We start from the raw sequence: 19573 nt of genomic DNA, 5'->3' as shown, positions 1-19573 counted from the left end.
ACAAATAAAGCTTAAACATTTTGAAACTGTGAAAATATAATATGACCTTTGTTTCCCTGGTATAATTTCAAAATCCAATTCACTCAAGATGGTATTTTACCTGAGATTTAAAAGCTTGTAACTCTGCTTGAAGCTCATTAATCTTTGCCTCCTTTTTCTGCAATTGAGCCTGGGTTTCTTGGTGGTCAGTACACTCTTTTTCAAACTGAAACAGAATAAAAGAGAGGGAGAGATGGAAATGAAAAGCATTATTCTTCACATAAGAATATGGCGCTAATGATCTGTCAATAAAACACTTCTGAATCGGTTTCATAAAAGGAGTGGCAGATCCCTGACAAGTCAACCACAAGTCTTTCTCTAAGTCTCTCCAGGTCCCTCCAAAATCATTTATTCAGAAGAAAAGAGACAAAACCTGAAATGGAAGACCATGACCTTCTATTCCCAACAGAGCAAACAGGCCCATAGTTATCTCCGACCTTGGCATTTCTCTTAGAAGTCCCTAAATATCATAGCGATTTTGAATAAAGCAACAGAAAGCAAAGCATTGTACTGCCTTCGCTGTCACCCTCCACCCGCAGGACCTGACACTTGAAACATATCTGGAGTTCATCAATATGATTTAAAAGTGCCGTTTGAATAGTTTCAGTGGTTCACAACTTCATGCCATAAACACGTCAAATGTTTGGTTTGCTTTTCTTTTACCATATCCCCACTATCTTACAGAGATTAATGATAAATTAGATTTTCAAAGTCCCTGGTGCAACACCTTCTGGGAGGAAGGCAAATAATAAAATCCAGTGTTCCAATGAGTTTTCTAATTTATATAGCCACTCATCACATTTCCCTATCTTGCATTCAAATAGTTTCACTTTGCCATCATCTAGATTTAAAACCTATCCCAAGGGAACTGAATTTAAATAGACTTTTGTCTCATAATCAAGAACAAGTATGCAGCATTTTAAAACAAAAAACAATCACAAAAAGATGCAACTTCTTTGTGCCTCCAAACTGTGAGTACAGTCTAAGCACATCTCTATGTCATTAATGAGCATGTGTGTGTGTGAATGTGTGTTATTTTCTCCATAACATGGAAAGGCGGTTAAAAGTCTATATCAAGTGACAGATCTGAGATGTCACATTTCCTGTTTCCATAATCTGAGTTACTCAGTGAAAAAGATGCCACAATCCCATAATGAATGCTTGACAATTTTTAATAAACTGCTAGAGTAGTTTAGATTCCCAGCAACAAGCAGACGTGAAACTTTGCCCCATGCCCTCACATCTGCATGGTATCCTGTCACCATTCTTTAAAGTACAAAAAGCATCTTTAGGTTTCAGAACCAAAATTCCTTGAATTAGAAAAGTTACTTTAATTTCTACCTGACAAGTGAGGAAAACAAAGTGCATGTTACATATTCACCCCCAGTATCTTTGTAATGATAACTGGGGGGGGGGGGGAGATAGATACTACATGGGCCTACCAGATGGCTCACTGAGTAATGGCACTTGATGCCAAGCCTGCTGACCAGAGTTTGGTAACTGGGACCTACATGGAAGCTGGGGAATGACTTCCACCAGCTGTTCTTTGACTTCCACGTATGTACCGTGGCACACATGTACACGAATGAATGAAGGAATACAATTTTTTAGATGCTTTAAAATTCACAAATAATCAAAGTATATTGTGTGAAAAAATTAAATTTTAACATAACTAAAAAAATAAAAGTATGCAAATGCTCTTCACATCTCGCAAACCACACCAGCATGGCCACCTCTACTATGAAGATTCCACCAAACACATCCTCCTATTAAAAACATTAAACTAAAAGGATACTAATGCCAGGCCTAATGAAGTAACTTATTCACAAATTAAATCACGATTCAGCTTATAGGTTCATCTACCTCCCTTTAAATTTGGTTTTAGCATATATAAATTATACAAAACATGGGGTTTCATTGAAACATTTTCATGATGCATATAATATACATTAATTATTCCATATAGAGCTCCAACCTACTTGCCCTGGTCCCTGTCTTTTCCTCTAGCAGTGCCATTCTTGTGTCATGTGGTCATTTCCCCCTAGGCTCTACCCAAGAGAGAAACACAGTTCGCACTTTTCTGTTCCTGCTTAATTCTGCAAATGAGTATTTGTGAGGTATTTCTTCATGGCTGTTTCAGCCTCTCTGTACTCTGCCTTTCATCTAGCCCAGGTGCCCCTCTAAGCATCTGAGTTATTACCTTTAAATTAGCTTTTTCAGCATACTTTTTGATCTCATACTCAACTTTTGTAGCCAACTGAACATCATACACTTCATTACCAAAACATGGCAAAATTCCTTTACTACAAAACAACCATCAGCTACCAAATTCCAAATCAAATGACCATCATTCATCATTTTGTGGCTGAGCTACTTAAAATCCTACTCAGTGCCACAAGTCTTTAAATGTAAATACAAACCACTAAACACTAATTTAACAATTCAGAATATCCTTATAGCATAGGAAATAATCCCAAGAACAGAAACAGTGTAGTGTGAAATTAACCATCTTGTACACAGTATAGGAAATCATTAGTTAAGTGAAGAGACAATATACAGAATATGAGAGAATCTTTGCATATCCAACAAGAGATTAATATCTAGAATCTAACTGCAAGTCCACAAGTTGAAGACTAAAATCAAATTTTCCCATCAATAAATTGAGTAAAATCAGTGAACAGACATATCTCAATAGTAGTAATACATAAGGCCAATAAATACTGTAAAACATATTTAATATACTTAGCCAGCAATGAAATCCACATTCAAGCTGCCTTGAGATTTTGCCTCACTCCTCACGAGGATGATAATACTCAACAAAAGAAACAATAAATTCTAATGTGTATGGAGGGTAAGAGGAGTCTTTAAGCATTGCTGGTGGGAATATAAAGTAATGTAGACACTTAAAATTGATACGGCAGCTCCTCAAAAAACCTAAAAAAACAGGCCAGAAAGATGGCTAAGCAGGGAAAGTATTTGCTTCCAAGCCTGCTAACCTGAGTTCAACCCCTGGAATCCACATAGTATAAGGATAGAACCGATTCCCAAAATGGTACATTGGTATCATACACACCCGATAAGGATAAGGACTGTTGTGGTAGAGGAAACAACGATTGATAAGAGCCAAAAGTGAAAGATAACTACAGGGAAAACGTGTTTTCCAGACACAAGGCCGTTGCACATACGAACAAACAGTAGTTGTGGACAGTATGTGCACGACCTTGACAAGCAAAAGCTAAACAACATCACAGCATAGACAGAGTAGGAGGGCGCCAAGTCCCACTCCTTAGCTACGGACCTATTGGCAATTGATAACTACTGAGGGACGGAGTGAGAGTACGTTTTAAGAGTATGACACATGGCAGGTCAACCATGATCCAGAAGTTGGCCCCACATCCAAGAGAATTTGGGCAACATACTTTGGACTTCAAGCACTTAAAAAAAAAAAAGATGACAGGAAGGTGAGTGGATAGGGATGTGGAAATAGATTTGGGGAGTGAGTGTGTATATGATCACAATGCACTGCCTGAAATTTACAAACATTAATAAACTAAAGTCTTTCACGTTAAAAGTTTGAGAATGAAGTGCTTCTTTGGCCCTGTCTACCATATTTTTTTAAATATTGTGCTGGTTTTGCTTTTGTCAACCTGACATGAACTAAAGTCACCACAGAAGAAAAAAAAACGGAGAACTGCCTCCATCAGATTGGACTGTGGGCATTTCTAAGAGACATTTTCATGATTTATCTTCAATCTACCTATTTTCCACTGTAAAATAAATACTTATTAGTGTGCATATGATATGGTCCTCAAAGTGTTAGTTTGTGGAAAGAGAATGGAATGGAGCATGGTCAGGACTTCTGGTCAGCAACATCTAATTGTGAAGGAAAAGCAAACTAAATATCCTAGATGCATAAAACCTGCCACCAATAAAAGCAGAAGACTACAAACAAGAAAATGAGTCAGAGTAACAAGGCCTCACCCCAAATTTTAAGACCTTGAGGAGGTAGCTAAAAAATGCCAGTAAAATTCCAAGAGCAAGTAATTAAACAGAATACGATTTGCTGAGAGCTATGAACGAAAAAATACTAAGAAATTAATATGACCAAGTTTGCACTTTGAAAATCCCAACCAGCAGCTGTGTGAATTATGGAATGAAAAAGAAATACTAGACACAGAAATTAGCTTTGAGCCTACTGCAGTTGTCCAAGCAAATATAAGTTAAAGGAGAGGATGCCAGAAGGAAATAAGACTAGAAATCCAAAAGACCTTGTACCTGACTAAAAGAAATTAAGAAACGCCGGGCGGTGGTGGCACACGCCTTTAATCCCAGCACTCGGGAGGCAGAGCCAGGCGGATCTCTGTGAGTTCGAGGCCAGCCTGGGCTACCAAGTGAGTCCCAGGAAAGGTGCAAAGCTACACAGAGAAACCCTGTCTCGAAAAACCAAAAAAAAAAAAAAAAAAGAAATTAAGAAACACACTCTATCAAAGGCTGCAAACCTATGATAATATAGCAAGAAAAGAATATAAAACATGTAGAAGAAATGCATTATTAGAAAAGTTGAGTTTTGTTTTATTACTATTTACCAAAAATGTTTTATAAATTACCTTTTTCATCACTGTAAGTAAATACTGGACACAGTCTACTTAAGAAAGAAGAGGTTTATTCAGCTCACAACGTCAAAGGTTCAAAGTACAAAAGACACTGAACAGGGACTATGATAAGTCTGACACTTGGCTACATCACCTCACGGCCTAGACAGTTGGGAAAGGACTGTGTCAAGCAAGATGATGGAGAACCCGTGGCATAGAAGAAGAGAGAAGCTGGGATTTATCCTTTATCAAGGACCCTCTGCCTCTCAGGAGGACCATAGTGATGAAAGAGAACTACCTAATTCTTACTTAACTAAATGCCCTCTCTGTATGCTGCACCAACTGCCAGGATTATGCTGAGAACCAAACCTTTTACCCCCGAGTCCTTGGAGGGGTGCAGTTACACCATATCAAACTATGGGAGACATGTTAAGCTTGAGATACCAATTAGAAATTCAAAAGATATACATAAATGTACCTGCTCCTTGGATATCTCAACTAGATACTGTGCGATGATTCCTCACAGCTGATGGACACCACTTCCTTCATTAAATCTTTCCTCATTACCCAAAGCTGAATGAGAACTCTTTTGCAGGTTTACACACCAAACGAGATTTTTCTAACACATAAATTATCATACTGCCATATAAATATACCTTCTTCTAATACTTCTCACCTTAACGACACTTTATTTAGAAGATCACCAAACTGAAAAACTTTTCTACATTATCATGTTTAATTGCCTTAAATTTATAATAAACTCAGTATTTATTGAATGAAGTGATGAGCAAACTCCTGTCAAATCTTCCTTTAAACAATGAATGACTACATAAGTATCGTGAATTAAGTATCTCAGCATCTAAAACTCCTTTCTCATTTTCAGAAGAAAAAGGAAGAAACAAACTTCTTACCAGAGTAACAATAAGGAGACTTTCTGACAATATAAATATTGGGACATCAAAATACCAAGAGAAAGGATTACTTGGAGGACAACAGAAAAAGAAATCAAGTAGATTAACATTAGTATAGTCTAAAAAACAAACTAAATAAACTTGGACATACTGAAGAGACAAAAGCCTATTTCCTCACTTACAAAAGAATCAGATGAATTATAAACCTTGCTTTAGCATTTTTGTAATATGTCCAATCAAATCACAGTAGTCTTGGGGTCAACCAGTCTCTATTAAAGTATACCTTAGGAAAACTGAAGACAGTGTTCTTCCGTGCCCCCCATGCCCCCACTGAAAAAAAAAAAAAGCTTGGCTGAAGGAATACTACACTTACAAAACTACACTCAAAAATGTCAAGAAACACAGTTAAAGTTGAGTTTCTGCTTAATTTCATAGCCGGGGTAAATGTATTAGTGCCTCTGCACAAGAAGGTTAATAATTCAATATACTCTATCTACTTTCTGACATTTCTGCTCTTCATTTTTCAAATTGATGCACCTAAATAGAAAATGCACCTAGAAACTATGATAGCTTCCTGCCTGAAGCTAAGTATTTACATGTGTCTTTACAAAGCTATCAGAGCAAAGTTTCTGTTGATATAGACAAGATGATATGGCACTAAAAACTATTATGAGGCAAAAGTATTTTCTGAATATATGCAATGCATACAACTTCTGGCTTTAAAAAGGCAAGTAACCTTGAACAAGGTCTTTTATTTACATTTAAAGCTTACTATTTAAAAGAAATCTATTGAGTATTTTTTATTTAACTCGATTCATATACCCTAAACAAAACATAGGCATAATACTATCCTACTCTTGATCTATTGGTATCTAATACTTGAAAACAGTACTCCATGCATGAAAAGTGAAGGTATTATCTAAGTTTAGAATGCAAAGTTGCCTGAGAGAAGGGTCACACTATATCTAACAGCTATTAACCATTTTATGACCATTTGGACAGTGTAATAATCTAACCATTTCTTTCCCGCACCAAAATATCTTCCAGGCAATGATAACATCATATTTATAACTGTGATCCTAGTGTACTGGTTGGTTCTTGTCAACTTGACAGAAGGAAGAGAGTACCTCAACTGTGGAACAGCATTCATCAAATTGCCCTGTGGGCATTTCTGAGGGTCATTTTCTTGATTGATGGCTTGGATGGGAGGGCCCAGCCCACTATGGGCAGTACCACTCCTACACAGGTGACCTTGGATTTTATAAGAAAGCAGGTTGAGTAACCCATGGGAAGCAGGCCAGTAAGTAGTATCCCTTTATGGTCTCTGCTGCAGTTCCTGCCTCCAGGTACCTGTCTGGAGCTCGTGGCTGACTTCCCTCCATGATGAACTGTAACATATATGACAAATGAACCCTACTTCCCCAAGTTGTTTTTGGTCAGTATTCATCACAGCAGCAGAAATCTAAGTAGAACACCTAGCAAGCAGCCAATGGGCTGGGCTGCATAAGCTCTCACAGAGTGTTTAGCTGATTCCAACCCTTAGGGCATCAAACAACGACACAGACATAAAATTCAACAGAAGTTCTTCAAAACTTATGAAAGTTCCATTTATGTTTGATTAAGTTTGCATAAAAGTAGAAATCTCTCCAAGGACATTTTGGCGCTTTTACATTAACAGTATATACTTCATGAGATGGTGTCCAACATAAAGGCTCAATAGGTGAATATAGATGTGGCATGATTGTGTGGCAGTAGTTGTTATTTTTTCACCAACATGAGAAGTTAGCTCTAAGAATTCATTTCTGAATGACTACTTCAAAGGTCAGGAATCCAGCCAAGAAAATATCTAATACAGAAATCCTATGCCAGAAAGAAGAGGCCAAAACACTGCATGAAAAAAAAAAGCAAAGAGAATTTGCTGTAGAATGCTTTTGTACACTTGTTTAATAAAATGCTGATTGGCCAGTAGCCAGGCAGAAAGTATAGGTGGGATAAGCAAACGAGGAGAATTCTGGAAAGAGGAAGGCTGAGTCAGGAGACACCAGCCCGCAGTCCAGGAAGCAGCATGTAATGGCACACAGGTAAGCCATGGGACATGTGGCCAAGTATACATTAATAGAAATGGGCTGAGTTTAAGTACAATAGCTAGTCAGTAGTAAGCCTAAGTTAATAGCCGAGCAGTTTTAATTAATATAAGCCTCTGTGTGTTTGAGTGTGAGCAGCTGCGGACCGGATGGAACACATGAAAATTTTCAACTACAAATGGCGCTAAAACGTGGGAACTAAAACCTGAGAGAGCTTTAAAAAAAAAAAAACCTAAAATGATGCTAAAAACAACTTCCAAGTTGTGTCTCTCAGGCCAGCCATGAGCTACAATATGGTGGGTTCTCAATGGTGTGTGGGCTTGAGTGCAGCATGGTAGATTTCCACCATGGTACACAGTGGCATTTCCAAGCCACACAATGTACTGCATCATGACAGATTTAGCTTTTGCTAGTACAGGGGGAAAAAAAAAAGAGGTTTGTGGGCTATACACTGCTGGATGGAAGCACAGCCCCTTCCCATAGTTGGCAGTAAGCCTGGTTCCCAGAGTTGGCGGTAAATGTAGTTCTGCCATGTTGGGAAGCTGAGGTGGGCAGAGCCAGCAGCCAAAGCTGCCATTTCAGTCCTAGTGATGCTGCAGTTTAAAGCAATAGATTCACAAGAAGGAAGATTCAGATGGAACAAGACTTAAAATGGTTTATAATGTGTGTAAAAATGTGCATGGGCTTGGAAGAGAGAAGAAAATGAATATAAACAGTAATATAAAGAAATAGTTTTAAAAAATAAGTTCTTTGAAGGAGGTAAAAGTAGTATAAAAAATTAGCCACGTAAAGATGGATATTACACAGAGAATATGGATTGTGTTGTCTTTGATATTTTTAACTGCAGAAAAATATTTGATTGTAAAGGCTGCTAAATTAAGCCTATATATATATGGAATCTTGACTTCAAAATTTGGATCTAAGGATATGTTGCTTTGGAAAGGAGGCTCTGTTTTTGTTTCCACAGGAAGCAAGAGGCTATCAATTTGCTCCAGATTAAGATACATTAGGTTTGACCAGCCAAGACCCCCTGAAAGGTCTCCAATGACATCATGGCCCAGATCATCTAACATCCAAAATCAACTTCAAGGCAACTGGCTCAGAAAATACAGTGTCACAGACTACTCCAGTCAGGAATTGACCATAACTTTTAATTTTCTCAGAATCCCCATTAGATTGCCAGCACCCTCATCCAGCAGAAAGTAATATAAGAAGTTATGTACAAATTCCCAAAATATTGTTTATGAATGTTTATTTTCATTTAAAGCATGTTGATTATAAATGCAATCTCTTTCTAAAGGAAAAAAGGGGGATGCTATAGATATAATAGAATGAAAGAGTCAATTATTGAATCTACTTTTAAAGAACAATAACTTGTTTAAAATTTTTTCTTTGGTATAGATTTTAGTTTATTGATACAAATTTAATTTTGTTATACTATAAGTATATTTATGCTCTTGTTCAAGGTATTTTGTTTGTGCAGCTCACTTAAATTGTAATGAATAATTAAGAAATACAGATTAATAATTAGTCTTCTATGATAGTCAAACTCATAGTCATGTTAAGTTTTCTAGGTATACATAGATATAATTCAGTTAGGTAGATAATCTTCTACCACTTCAAAGACCTACAGAATATGGCATTTAAAATGTTTTAAAAACTTAGACATTCTGGACAATGACACACGTCTGTTCCTGGCAGGACTGATTTACTTCAAAGAGTAGGATGGGCATCGAAGACCTCTATATGGAGTTTATCTTCTGGGCAAAAACAGCCATTTGGGCAAGAAACTGTACTTGCCTGGACTGCTTGACAAAATGTCATATAAACTGGACATGCAGGACCCATGGGAAGATGACCACTGAACTTTGCAAGATGAGATGGTCCTTTAGGTTCCTGCTTCACAGAAGAAACTGTCAGTCTAAGGACGCAGCGGAAAAAAAAAAAAAATGACTGAGAGACTAGGCCTATGGGCTGAAGATGGATGCCCCAACATTGCAGAGGAACTTTGGATGACTGTCCACGCAGGCAAATCTCTCTGTTGTTTCCAGAATTTTGGGAAATTGCTTACAATGCATTTCCTGTATACTTAGGTAACATTCTTCTGGGGTCTTTGATGTAATTGAAGACTAGATAGCTATAATTTTCCTTAGTTATGATAAAAGGTAAGTTAGATATGAAACCTTAGACTCACAAATATAGGATAAATAGAACATTTTTTTTTAATTTGCCAAATATAGACTAGATATTGTAACTGTAATTCTTGCTTGATAACTTTTTTTTATATATAATTTTACTATGTTAAAGTTAAAACTTTCCTTTTTAATTAAACAGAAAAGGGAAAATGCTGTGGGGTAATGCTTTTGTACACTGGTTTAATAAAATGCTGATTGGCAGTAGCCAGGCAGGAAGTATAGGCAGGATAAGCAGACAAGGAGAATTCTGGGAAGAGGAAGGCTGAGTCAGGAGACGCCAGCCCGCCATCCAGGGAGCATACAGGTAAAGCCATGGGACATGTGGCGAAATATAGATTAACAGAAATGGGCTGAGTTTAAGTGCAAGAGCTAGTCAGTAGTAAGTCTAAGCTAATGGCCAAGCAGTTTTAATTAATATCAGCTTCTGAGTGATTATTTATAAGCAGCGGCAGGATCATGGATGGGTGGGAGAGATTTGTCCCAAACACCAACCAGCCAGGACACAGAAAAACTTTCAGTTACAGGAACTGGAGTCAGAAAAATTGCTAGGCTGAAAACAAATGAAGCTGGTAATAACTAGTAGTTTCTTCTTTTAATAAAAAAGAAAAGAAAAAAATTGAGACAGGGTCTCTTCTCTACATCGCCCTGGCTGTCCTGGAACTTACTATGTATACCAAAAAAAGCTAATGAATCATATTACATGTTTAAAACCATGATGACATGGCATCTGTGATGATAACACAAACAAAGAAAACGATGTAGAGAGTATTTCCAATAGCAAAATGGTCTAGATAGTACTCCATGGAGCAAGGTCTGATCACACAGGCCTGAAGGAAATGAGGACAGAGGGAGTATCAAGCACTCTGAAGAAGCACCACCCTGGAGCAGCTCACACAGTCCTGCAGAGGAAATCAGTTACTTACTTTCTTGCAATTCTCTGATGCTTTATCTTCATACTCTTCTAGTTTTGTCAGATCTATGCAAACATCTAAAATTATAGTAACAAGAAATTAAATTGAGGTTTTATGCAAACTTTTGATGACTTTATATTCATAAAGAAAAAAATCACATAGGACTTAATAATAAATGTAGGAAAATATTGTAATACTACAAGAAGGCTCTTTAAATATGACACCAAAAATAGTGAAGCAGAATAATTCACATTGAATTTTAACCTCCCATCATGGAAGGTGAGATGGTTCAATGATAACAGGAAGCATGGGATGGTTCCTATTATCAATCTATATCTAGAATGAAGAGTTGGTATCCAACATCAGTCAGGAAAATAAGGGGGAATGAGAAACAAAAGTGAGGGGAAAAGAAACAACTGCTAAATGGTTTTTATCCTTACAACTTCAATGAGCAGTCATTGCAAAGGTTATGTAAGCCATTATGTGGAGCATTAGAGCGTGTATGGGTAAACCAGTCCTCCTCTAGAACAACTGACATATATGCCAAAAGCTTTTCTGATGGCAAAGTAGGAAATACATACTTAAGTTTTAAAATCATGTTTTCTTTCATCTAACAATTCTATTTTCTAGGGCTTTGCATTCAGATAAGACTTCTCATTTCAACGTCACTATGTTCATAGCCACTGGAAATATTAACACCACCGAACATTGGATGAAATTATTATATACATCTGTTTGTGGGGTGCTAGGTATGACAAATTATTCAAATTTATTTACCCTAATGTACTTTATGTGTTTTTTTAAAAAATCAATATGTAAACATGTTTAAGGAAAAATCATATAACAAGATAAACAGTAAAAGAAAATACCAGTTCCATTTCCTAAATGCAACTTATAATCTTGCAGTATTGTACTATTCTGCTACTTATTTTATTTAAAATTAAATATTGCATCTTGATTTATCAATTTATGACACTTTAGGTAATTTTCCATTATGAAAGATTAAAATAATTCCAACCCATCTAGTTCTAATTTTTTGCCATTTTAGTTACAAAACTGACTACCGATAGAACTCTAAATAAGCACCTCTCAGGTTTCTGAAACCCACACAGCATCTTTTATTTTCACTATAAAACACTCGTCACCTGTTGCACCTCAGCAACTTTAACTTTTAATCTACAAAGAAAGCAAATGCTTTCTTTCTAAGTGCCACTAAGTCTGGAGTTCCTTACTTCCAGGACACATTCCAGCCACTGTGGAGAGATTGCAGTTACAAAGAGCTGGTGTGTTTTAATAGCCTTTTCAGATCACTATTTTTCATTGAGGTTATACCAAAATTTAGTAAGTGCTGCTACTTAAGTAGATAAACTGTGGAATAACATAGGTGAAGTTTTGGAACTCGTAAAACTTTGAGATCGTTTTCTGAGGTTGTACTGTTAGTGGATCTTTGTTGTCTGTGCTCAGTGTGTATCAGCCGGCACTGGTCATTAGAAAAACTCTCTTTTGCTGAGGCCTGCACATCTTCAAAAGTGTTGACATCTCTCTATACACTATTAAAACAACCACAGAGGTTAATCTCCCCATTGACCTTGACAGAGGGAAAAAGGTTTAGTATTCAGAAGTTATCAAGCTAACAGGAGTACATACAAACATTCGAAATTTGAATTCTCACTTCAAAGTTCTCAAGTTCTGTATTTGCAACTATTTCTGTCAGTCATTTTCTCTGAAGCATATCTTTATTTCATTTCATCTTTTAATGACTCTGGAAGGATGGCTCTGGAGTTATGAGCACTTGCAGAGGATTCAGGTTGGGAAGTGAGTGAGTGTGTGGTATGGGAACCCGTGTCTGTGGATACATGAGTTTATTGTAACTCAAGTTCCAGGAGACCCAACGCCCGTTTTTTTTCCTCTGTAAGCTCCAGGCATGCGTGAGGTACACAAATATAGAATTAAGCAAAACACTCGCACACATGAAATAAAAGTAAATCTTAAAATGTGGGCTAGACACTTTAACTCAGCCTAAGGGGTTTATATGACAGAAAGGGGGCTGGAGGGATGGCATATGTCTAGCAGTGCTGCCATGCAAACATGGTCCAAAACTTTGGATCCCAGAACACACATAAAAGCATCCCATACATGCCCATAACCCCAACATGGAGGTCAACAGAGACAAAGAAGATTACTGGAGCTCGGTGGCTGCCAAGCCAGCCACAAAATGAAAGCTCAAGGTTCAGCAGAGACCCTACCTGCCTAGGCTCCATGCATTCACCCACATACACACCAGCACATACCCCACACACTCACTCACAAACACATATATTAAACAAACACAGAAATGCCAAAAAAAAAATAATAAGGAGTGCAAGAAGTCAGTTATGCTTGTAATTCAAATGATATAAGTTTTCTCAATGTACTCTGAAATACACATATATCATTGTGCAACAGAATATCAAAAGGGCATACATAGGAATATTTAATAAATATTAAGATGCCAAAAAAATTCTCAAATTCCTTGATCCAGTCTACCAAAAGAAAAGAATACAATGATTATCATTAAGGTTTTGTGCCAATATCATGGTAACAGGGTCAACTGTTTTACAAACCACTGTTTGGAATAATCAGTTCTACATATAAACACACAAAAAATTCAAGTAAGAGTTTGTATGGTGTAGTTACAGAACATAGCTTTGACATTTAAGACTTCCTGAAAGGGGATCAAAGGTCCTCAGGAGATCTCCAGCCAAATGAAGAAAACCAACAGCTAAGAGTTAGCCCATCAGACCAAACACAAGATAGTTCTACATCAATAACAGAAATACTCACCTACAAACTGACTCAAGTCCAAATCCAGTCTTTTTCTGTAGGTGAAGTCTGGATCCATTCCATCTCTGTGCAACACAATCTGTGATACACACTCGTCAATTAGTTTGAAGTACTGTTGTCTAAAAACAAAGAGCATATACACACTCAATTCAAGAGTACAACTTTACATCTAAACAATATACTTGATAGAAACGTGACTTCAAGTTTAAAATTTTACTCAGCATAATTTCAACAGGTGGTATACCACAGCATGGGAATCTCATCTTTCTAATGAGGCCTTGACGTATTTTTAATGATGTGTCAGGAAATATACTACTCATTGAGGATTTTCCCGTAAGTCAGACATTTCATTCATTTGCACTAAAAAAAGACATTATGACGACATGACAGGCACTTTGAGCCACCCTCAGAACATAGCTACTAAAGAGCTACCGGAAATTCATTAATGCAAACCAAATCACCAAAACTCTTTTCAAAGAATTTCTACTAGAGCTTCATAAAATCAATTTGTGGAAAGAAATTCAAAATTGATACTCTAAATGATAGGAAACCAAATTAATATATCTTACTCAAAAGAAGGCTAGAAACTTTAACATCAAAGGACAAAGGGTAAAGTTGAACTAAAAGTTTCAAAAAGGGCTGTGTTGTCAGCACAATCAATCCATCTGCATTCCTAACAACTTAGAAACATGTCCTAACTTAAGGCATTGTGAAGAAAACACAAAAGAAAAAGAAAAAATGTAGACAAAGGCAATTCAAGCAGCAGGGTGGTTTATAATGAGGAACCCTACATCCTTCATCACTTGTGAATTGATTTCCAATCTCAGTGATTTATATACAGTTTGTGATTTTTTTTCTCCAAACCATATTCTTCAAATGTGATGGTCTTCTGGCCACTTCAGCTTTCCTCTCAATGAACCATGTATGGATACCACTATCTTTATACAAGTTAACTACACCTAATGAATCATTTATAATGCTGAATAAAACTGCTTCAGCTGAACATGAGGAAAAGGGAAATTTTAAAATGTTAACAATGGTCCTGAATTCATGGGGACTCAAGCAGCATTTACCAACCAGAGGCTGATAGAACCAAGCACATAATGATCAAGAAATGGGTGAGTATACTTTAAACAGAAGTTTCATTTGCTTCTTACATAAATTTAGATAGAAACACAACACTAATTAAAAGGATACACTAATATTTTTAAATGTAATAATTAGTAGATTTATGTAGAATTTATCAGTGCTTAAATATTTAGTCTATTTTAAACAAAGTACCAGAAAACAGCACATTAAACAACAAAACAGGTTGCTGGCCAAGTTTAGAATATTCACAGGAATTACAGCTTCAACAAAGTTTGATGTGTGAAGAACAAGCAATATGAAGAATATAAAGTTTCTTTTGCCCTTTTTTTCTGTGTTGTATGTATAGCAAATGACACTTTGTTAAATCCTCCAAAATCACCCAGGGGTGTGCTACCTAGATAAGGTTTTCCTATAAATCCTATATAAATCGGGTACAGAAAAACCAACTACCCTAACCATCTATGAATGAAATTTAGGCAAAGCTAAAATAACAAAGGAGTTTATATTTGAGGACCTTGATCCCACTCATAAACTACTAATACAAGAGGAAAGTGGTCAAGGCCATTTACTAAGCGTACACTGTGTGTCAAGAACTCCACTCCTAAGGATATCAACCATCCATGGCAAAAGAAGGCCTGTCATTTTCTGAAGAGCAATGGAGAAGGGAATGGAGGTGGGGGAGTGGACGGGGAGAAGAGAAGGAGAAAGAAACTGCAGACAGTCTGGATGAAATAAATAAATAAATAAATAAATAAAATCTGCATTGTGAGAAGCTTTACAAAAAAATTCAACTCATAGTTTTATTCATATAATCATACTTAAACTTTATAGTACAGTCACTTGAGTACTCAAGTCTACTTAGAACCACATTATGTTCCATATGAGGTAGACAAAACAATTTGTCAAGCTCAAATAGCCAAGACATAATTAACTTTATAGAAAGCAACCTATCAACAGCATTCCTGGTGATTAAGAAATAACCACAAAATATTGCACATTCATTGCATATTACATAATAAATTAGTGTATTGGCAATGGTTTTCACTGTTTTTCTTTTATTTTTGAGATTCTAATTACATCATTTATCCCTTCCCCTCTGTCCAATATACCCCCTCTTTACTCTTCCCAATACATGGCCTTTTTTAAAATTGTTTTTACATGAATATATGTATAAATATATGTACACACACACACACACACACACACACACACACACACACACACACACACACACTTCTAAATATAACCTGACCAGTGTGCATATTACCCATATGTATCCCAATGTATCTATAAAACAATCCCCTAAGGTTCAAGGATCATTGTAGAAGTGGAGGCAGAAAGACTGTAAGAGCCAGAGATCAGGGAGTTTATCTCCTAGAGATGTGACATGTGTCTTCTAGTAACATCAGAAGATACACCCACAATGTTTCACTAACAAAACTGCCCAAACTCACTGAACAAGGACAATAATAGACATGGTTTCAACTTTCATTCAAAGGAGGGGATACAACTACACTATTTTGCAGTTGAAAAAGTAACAGTAATGGCATTATATCCACATCTACCTAAATATATGCCCAAAGGAAATAACTCGGTAGATCATTATGAAAGAAATAAAATAACTTGCTTATCTGAATATCAGGTGAATTTCAAAACTAATCATTTTATCAGTTAAACAACAGATCATTGTTTCCCCTTACCTTATAAAATGGTCATTTCGAATGAGCAGAAGATGCTGAAGAATAGAAACAAAATATCCCTCTGCTCTAGTTTGCTTAACTGTGTCCCACACCATGTTATAAACATCAGATGCTTCAGTGTACTGATTAAGGACCACATGAATTTATTCAAACATACACAAAACAGCTACTATAACACAGTATCTTCTGTATGAGGGTTTGGAAGACTGGTATGCAAACAACTATCTAGAAATCGGTGCATTAAAAGACCTATCTAGAAACTGAAGGTAGAGAATGCCAGGGATGGCAATTGGACAGACATTTTTTTTACCCTTCACAATCAACTGCACTCACTGGAAAATACGGTGGGAACTGAGCCAGCAGCTGGTTAGGAAAACCCACAAAGGTCTATGGCTGTCCTGAACAACAGAACAAATGTGAGCACAGTGCGCATCAAGGAGAAGCCATAATACAAAACAATTCTAGTGAGTCTTGGAGACACTTGGCACCTGCAGATCCATCAGCTCACATGAGGCCTCCAGTGTAGTGCCTTCATTGTGAAGAAAGGAGCATTTAATGGGCTAAGGCTATCTCAAACCCAATACTACACGGAAGAAAGACACCAGCTGTAAAAAACAACAGATTGTACACATATCTGGTCTAAGCTAATCATTTTACTAATTGTAACATCTCTTTCCACATATGTACTGCCAAAAAAAATTAAGCTAATAAAATAGTGACACTTTCTTAATCCCTAAAGGTTTGATTTCATAGAGTTTCTAGGAAATCACTTGAATGTTTTGTGAGATATAGTGCATTATTTTAGATGTAACAGTAATTGTACACATCTTTTGACTAGGACTCAGAGCAAAAGGATATTCAAATTCAGCTCTAATATCGTCAAGGCGATGGGAGAACTCAATCAAATCTTCTTCTTTGTGCTCCTCAAAGACTTTAAGTTGTATATCCAGGCCATCATTCTTAATACACTTTAAGGTCTACAGATATTAGATAAAAATTGTGATGGATTAGATTTTCAGTATGAGTAACTTTATCAATAACATAAACAATAAACCAACCATTCAAACATGACTTGCAGAATTCAAACACTTAAAGTGTTAAATAATACTCAAATCTTATCATCTATATTTCAAAACTAGATTTTTATACTCAAGTCTTTTCCCACAGATGAATTATTCTTGAGAGTAATTTATCTAAATTTCCCCCACTCAAGTACACTTCTAATTTAAATATTAATGAGGAGACTGCAGGGCACTTACTGGCAATATCTCTTTCAATCCACAACGCATAAATTCATTTCTGATGTGAAGCCTGAAGTCCAAATCATCAGGAGATGTAACAAGGGCATTTATGAGCTGCATACAAGCTACCTACAACAGATTACACACACAGAATTACAACACTTGCCAGCATTTAAAACAAAAAGAAGCAAGAAAGGAAAAAAAAATCAAGTTTTATTCCAAGAATTATCAAATATTTTCTCTCACAGGAAAGCCTAATAAGATAACTTAAAAATAAAATATTATATGTATAAACATACATAGTTTCATTTAAATTGTTTATCCCTTATTTGGAGAATGATGTGAAGAAAACCAATTATCCCTTCATAAAAACATCATGTATGGCTGAAAGTCTTGCCCAATACCATTCTACATACATACAATACAAACAGTAAATTCCTAGAATGAAAATTATAAACATGTTACCATGTGAATAACAACAAAAACAGAATAGTACAATAATGTTCCATTTTTCAAAAGAACCCAAATTCCCAAAGACCTCAAGTTCAACAACGTCCTAAATAGGGTTGATAAGGCTGCTATAAAACATTAAAATAAAAATAATTTTGTAATTGGGCATTGCCTAAGTAAGGATAATTCAAGCTTACTGTATATTGTATTTATTAACAGAGTAAATTATATAGCTCACCAAACACCATAATATGTGGTAGAAGTTGGGTAATCAATTTTTTCACGTCGAGTAGGTATGAATTCCTACTTTTCTAAATACCAGGCTTTTTTCTTTTAGGTTACCAACCAGCTCCCAAATCATGACAAAGATACTTCTCATTCGTTTTGAATGCTCTGCCTGGCTTAGGTATGGTTCTGGCTAGCTCTTTTAACTTAAAATGTTTGAAGATGTTTTTCTTAACCTAGCTTTTGCCTTGGGACTTATTACTTTACTTCTGTATGTCTTACTTTCACTGCTTCTGGCTGGCTGGCTGGCTGCTGCCTGGCTCCTTGCTCCAGGCATGTCCCTCATTCTCCCCTCCTTCTCTCGTTCTTCTTTCTGAGCCTAGATTCCTCCTCTTATTTAGTCTCTCTACCTGACAGCCCTGCCTATCCTTTCTCCTGCCTAGCTATTGGCCATTTAGCATTTTATTAGACTTGTTGAGTGCCTTAGGCAAGCAAGGCAAAACAGATGCAACACATCTTTACATAATTAAACACACATCCTTACACTGTTAAACAAATGAAGCATAAACAAAAGTAACAAACCTTTACACAGTTAAGTAATATTCTACAGCAAAAACAAATGTAACACATCTTTGCCTAGTTAAAATAATATTCTACAACATTTATATTCTTGACTTTTTAATCCATGGGTGAAAGATACCTTTCCATCATTACAAATCCATATTTTAAAAAGGAAAAGTGTTTCTCTCTACATCAGCGATGTATTTTTGTTGTCGATGATAGTGTTTTTCTTCTATGTCTAGATTCTACCCCAAGTCTAGCAAGAATTACTGGACTATTTAATAAAAAGAAAAAAAGATGAAACAAAAAAAAACCTTTAATACACTATCTCTATTTATAAACATACAACTGGAGTTTTAATGAATTTTTTCTTATCTAGGCTGACAGTACTCACACCATGAGACAAAGACCCCCTCACAAAAAGCACAATAGCAGACATAAGATGAATTCCTTTGAGTTTGCCAGGGCTATCCAGGGACTCCTAAAACATGCAGCCTATTGCTGTATCCCTTGGTTACCTCCGAGAAGTGCTGAAGACATTATGCAGTTAAGAAACAGGTCCAAGAGAACCATGAGATAGACCTGACCTGAATACCCACTCCCTGAGGACTGGTTTTCATAATATCCAAAGGCTGATACGAGCTTCCAAAGGAGGGAAGTAACCCAAACCCCGCCCCGAGTTACAATTCCTGTGAACCACATGAATGACCTGCATCGCACTGCAACCCCACTCGACAGGTACAGTCATGGCA

General features: G+C 36.5%; 1 protein-coding gene across 3 annotated transcripts in view; it reads right to left on the bottom strand.

Moving 5' to 3' along the window:
• Window positions 1–19573, bottom strand: part of Diaph3 (diaphanous related formin 3) — a 502378-nt gene that overhangs the window by 298669 nt on the left and 184136 nt on the right. For all 3 annotated transcript variants that reach the window (XM_052732620.1, XM_052732621.1, XM_052732622.1), the window contains 6 exons: window positions 17604–17714; window positions 17203–17321; window positions 16345–16461; window positions 13556–13674; window positions 10745–10809; window positions 101–205 (listed from right to left, as the gene is read on the bottom strand). In XM_052732620.1, the coding sequence (XP_052588580.1) occupies window positions 101–205; window positions 10745–10809; window positions 13556–13674; window positions 16345–16461; window positions 17203–17321; window positions 17604–17714 (636 nt within the window). The remainder of the gene's footprint in view (window positions 1–100; window positions 206–10744; window positions 10810–13555; window positions 13675–16344; window positions 16462–17202; window positions 17322–17603; window positions 17715–19573) is intronic.

This window comes from Peromyscus californicus, unplaced genomic scaffold, assembly GCF_007827085.1.
Source record: "Peromyscus californicus insignis strain IS unplaced genomic scaffold, ASM782708v3 Scaffold_12__1_contigs__length_115047231, whole genome shotgun sequence".
Classification (NCBI taxonomy): domain Eukaryota; kingdom Metazoa; phylum Chordata; class Mammalia; order Rodentia; family Cricetidae; genus Peromyscus; species Peromyscus californicus.
This window is presented reverse-complemented; position numbering and strand designations above follow the sequence as displayed.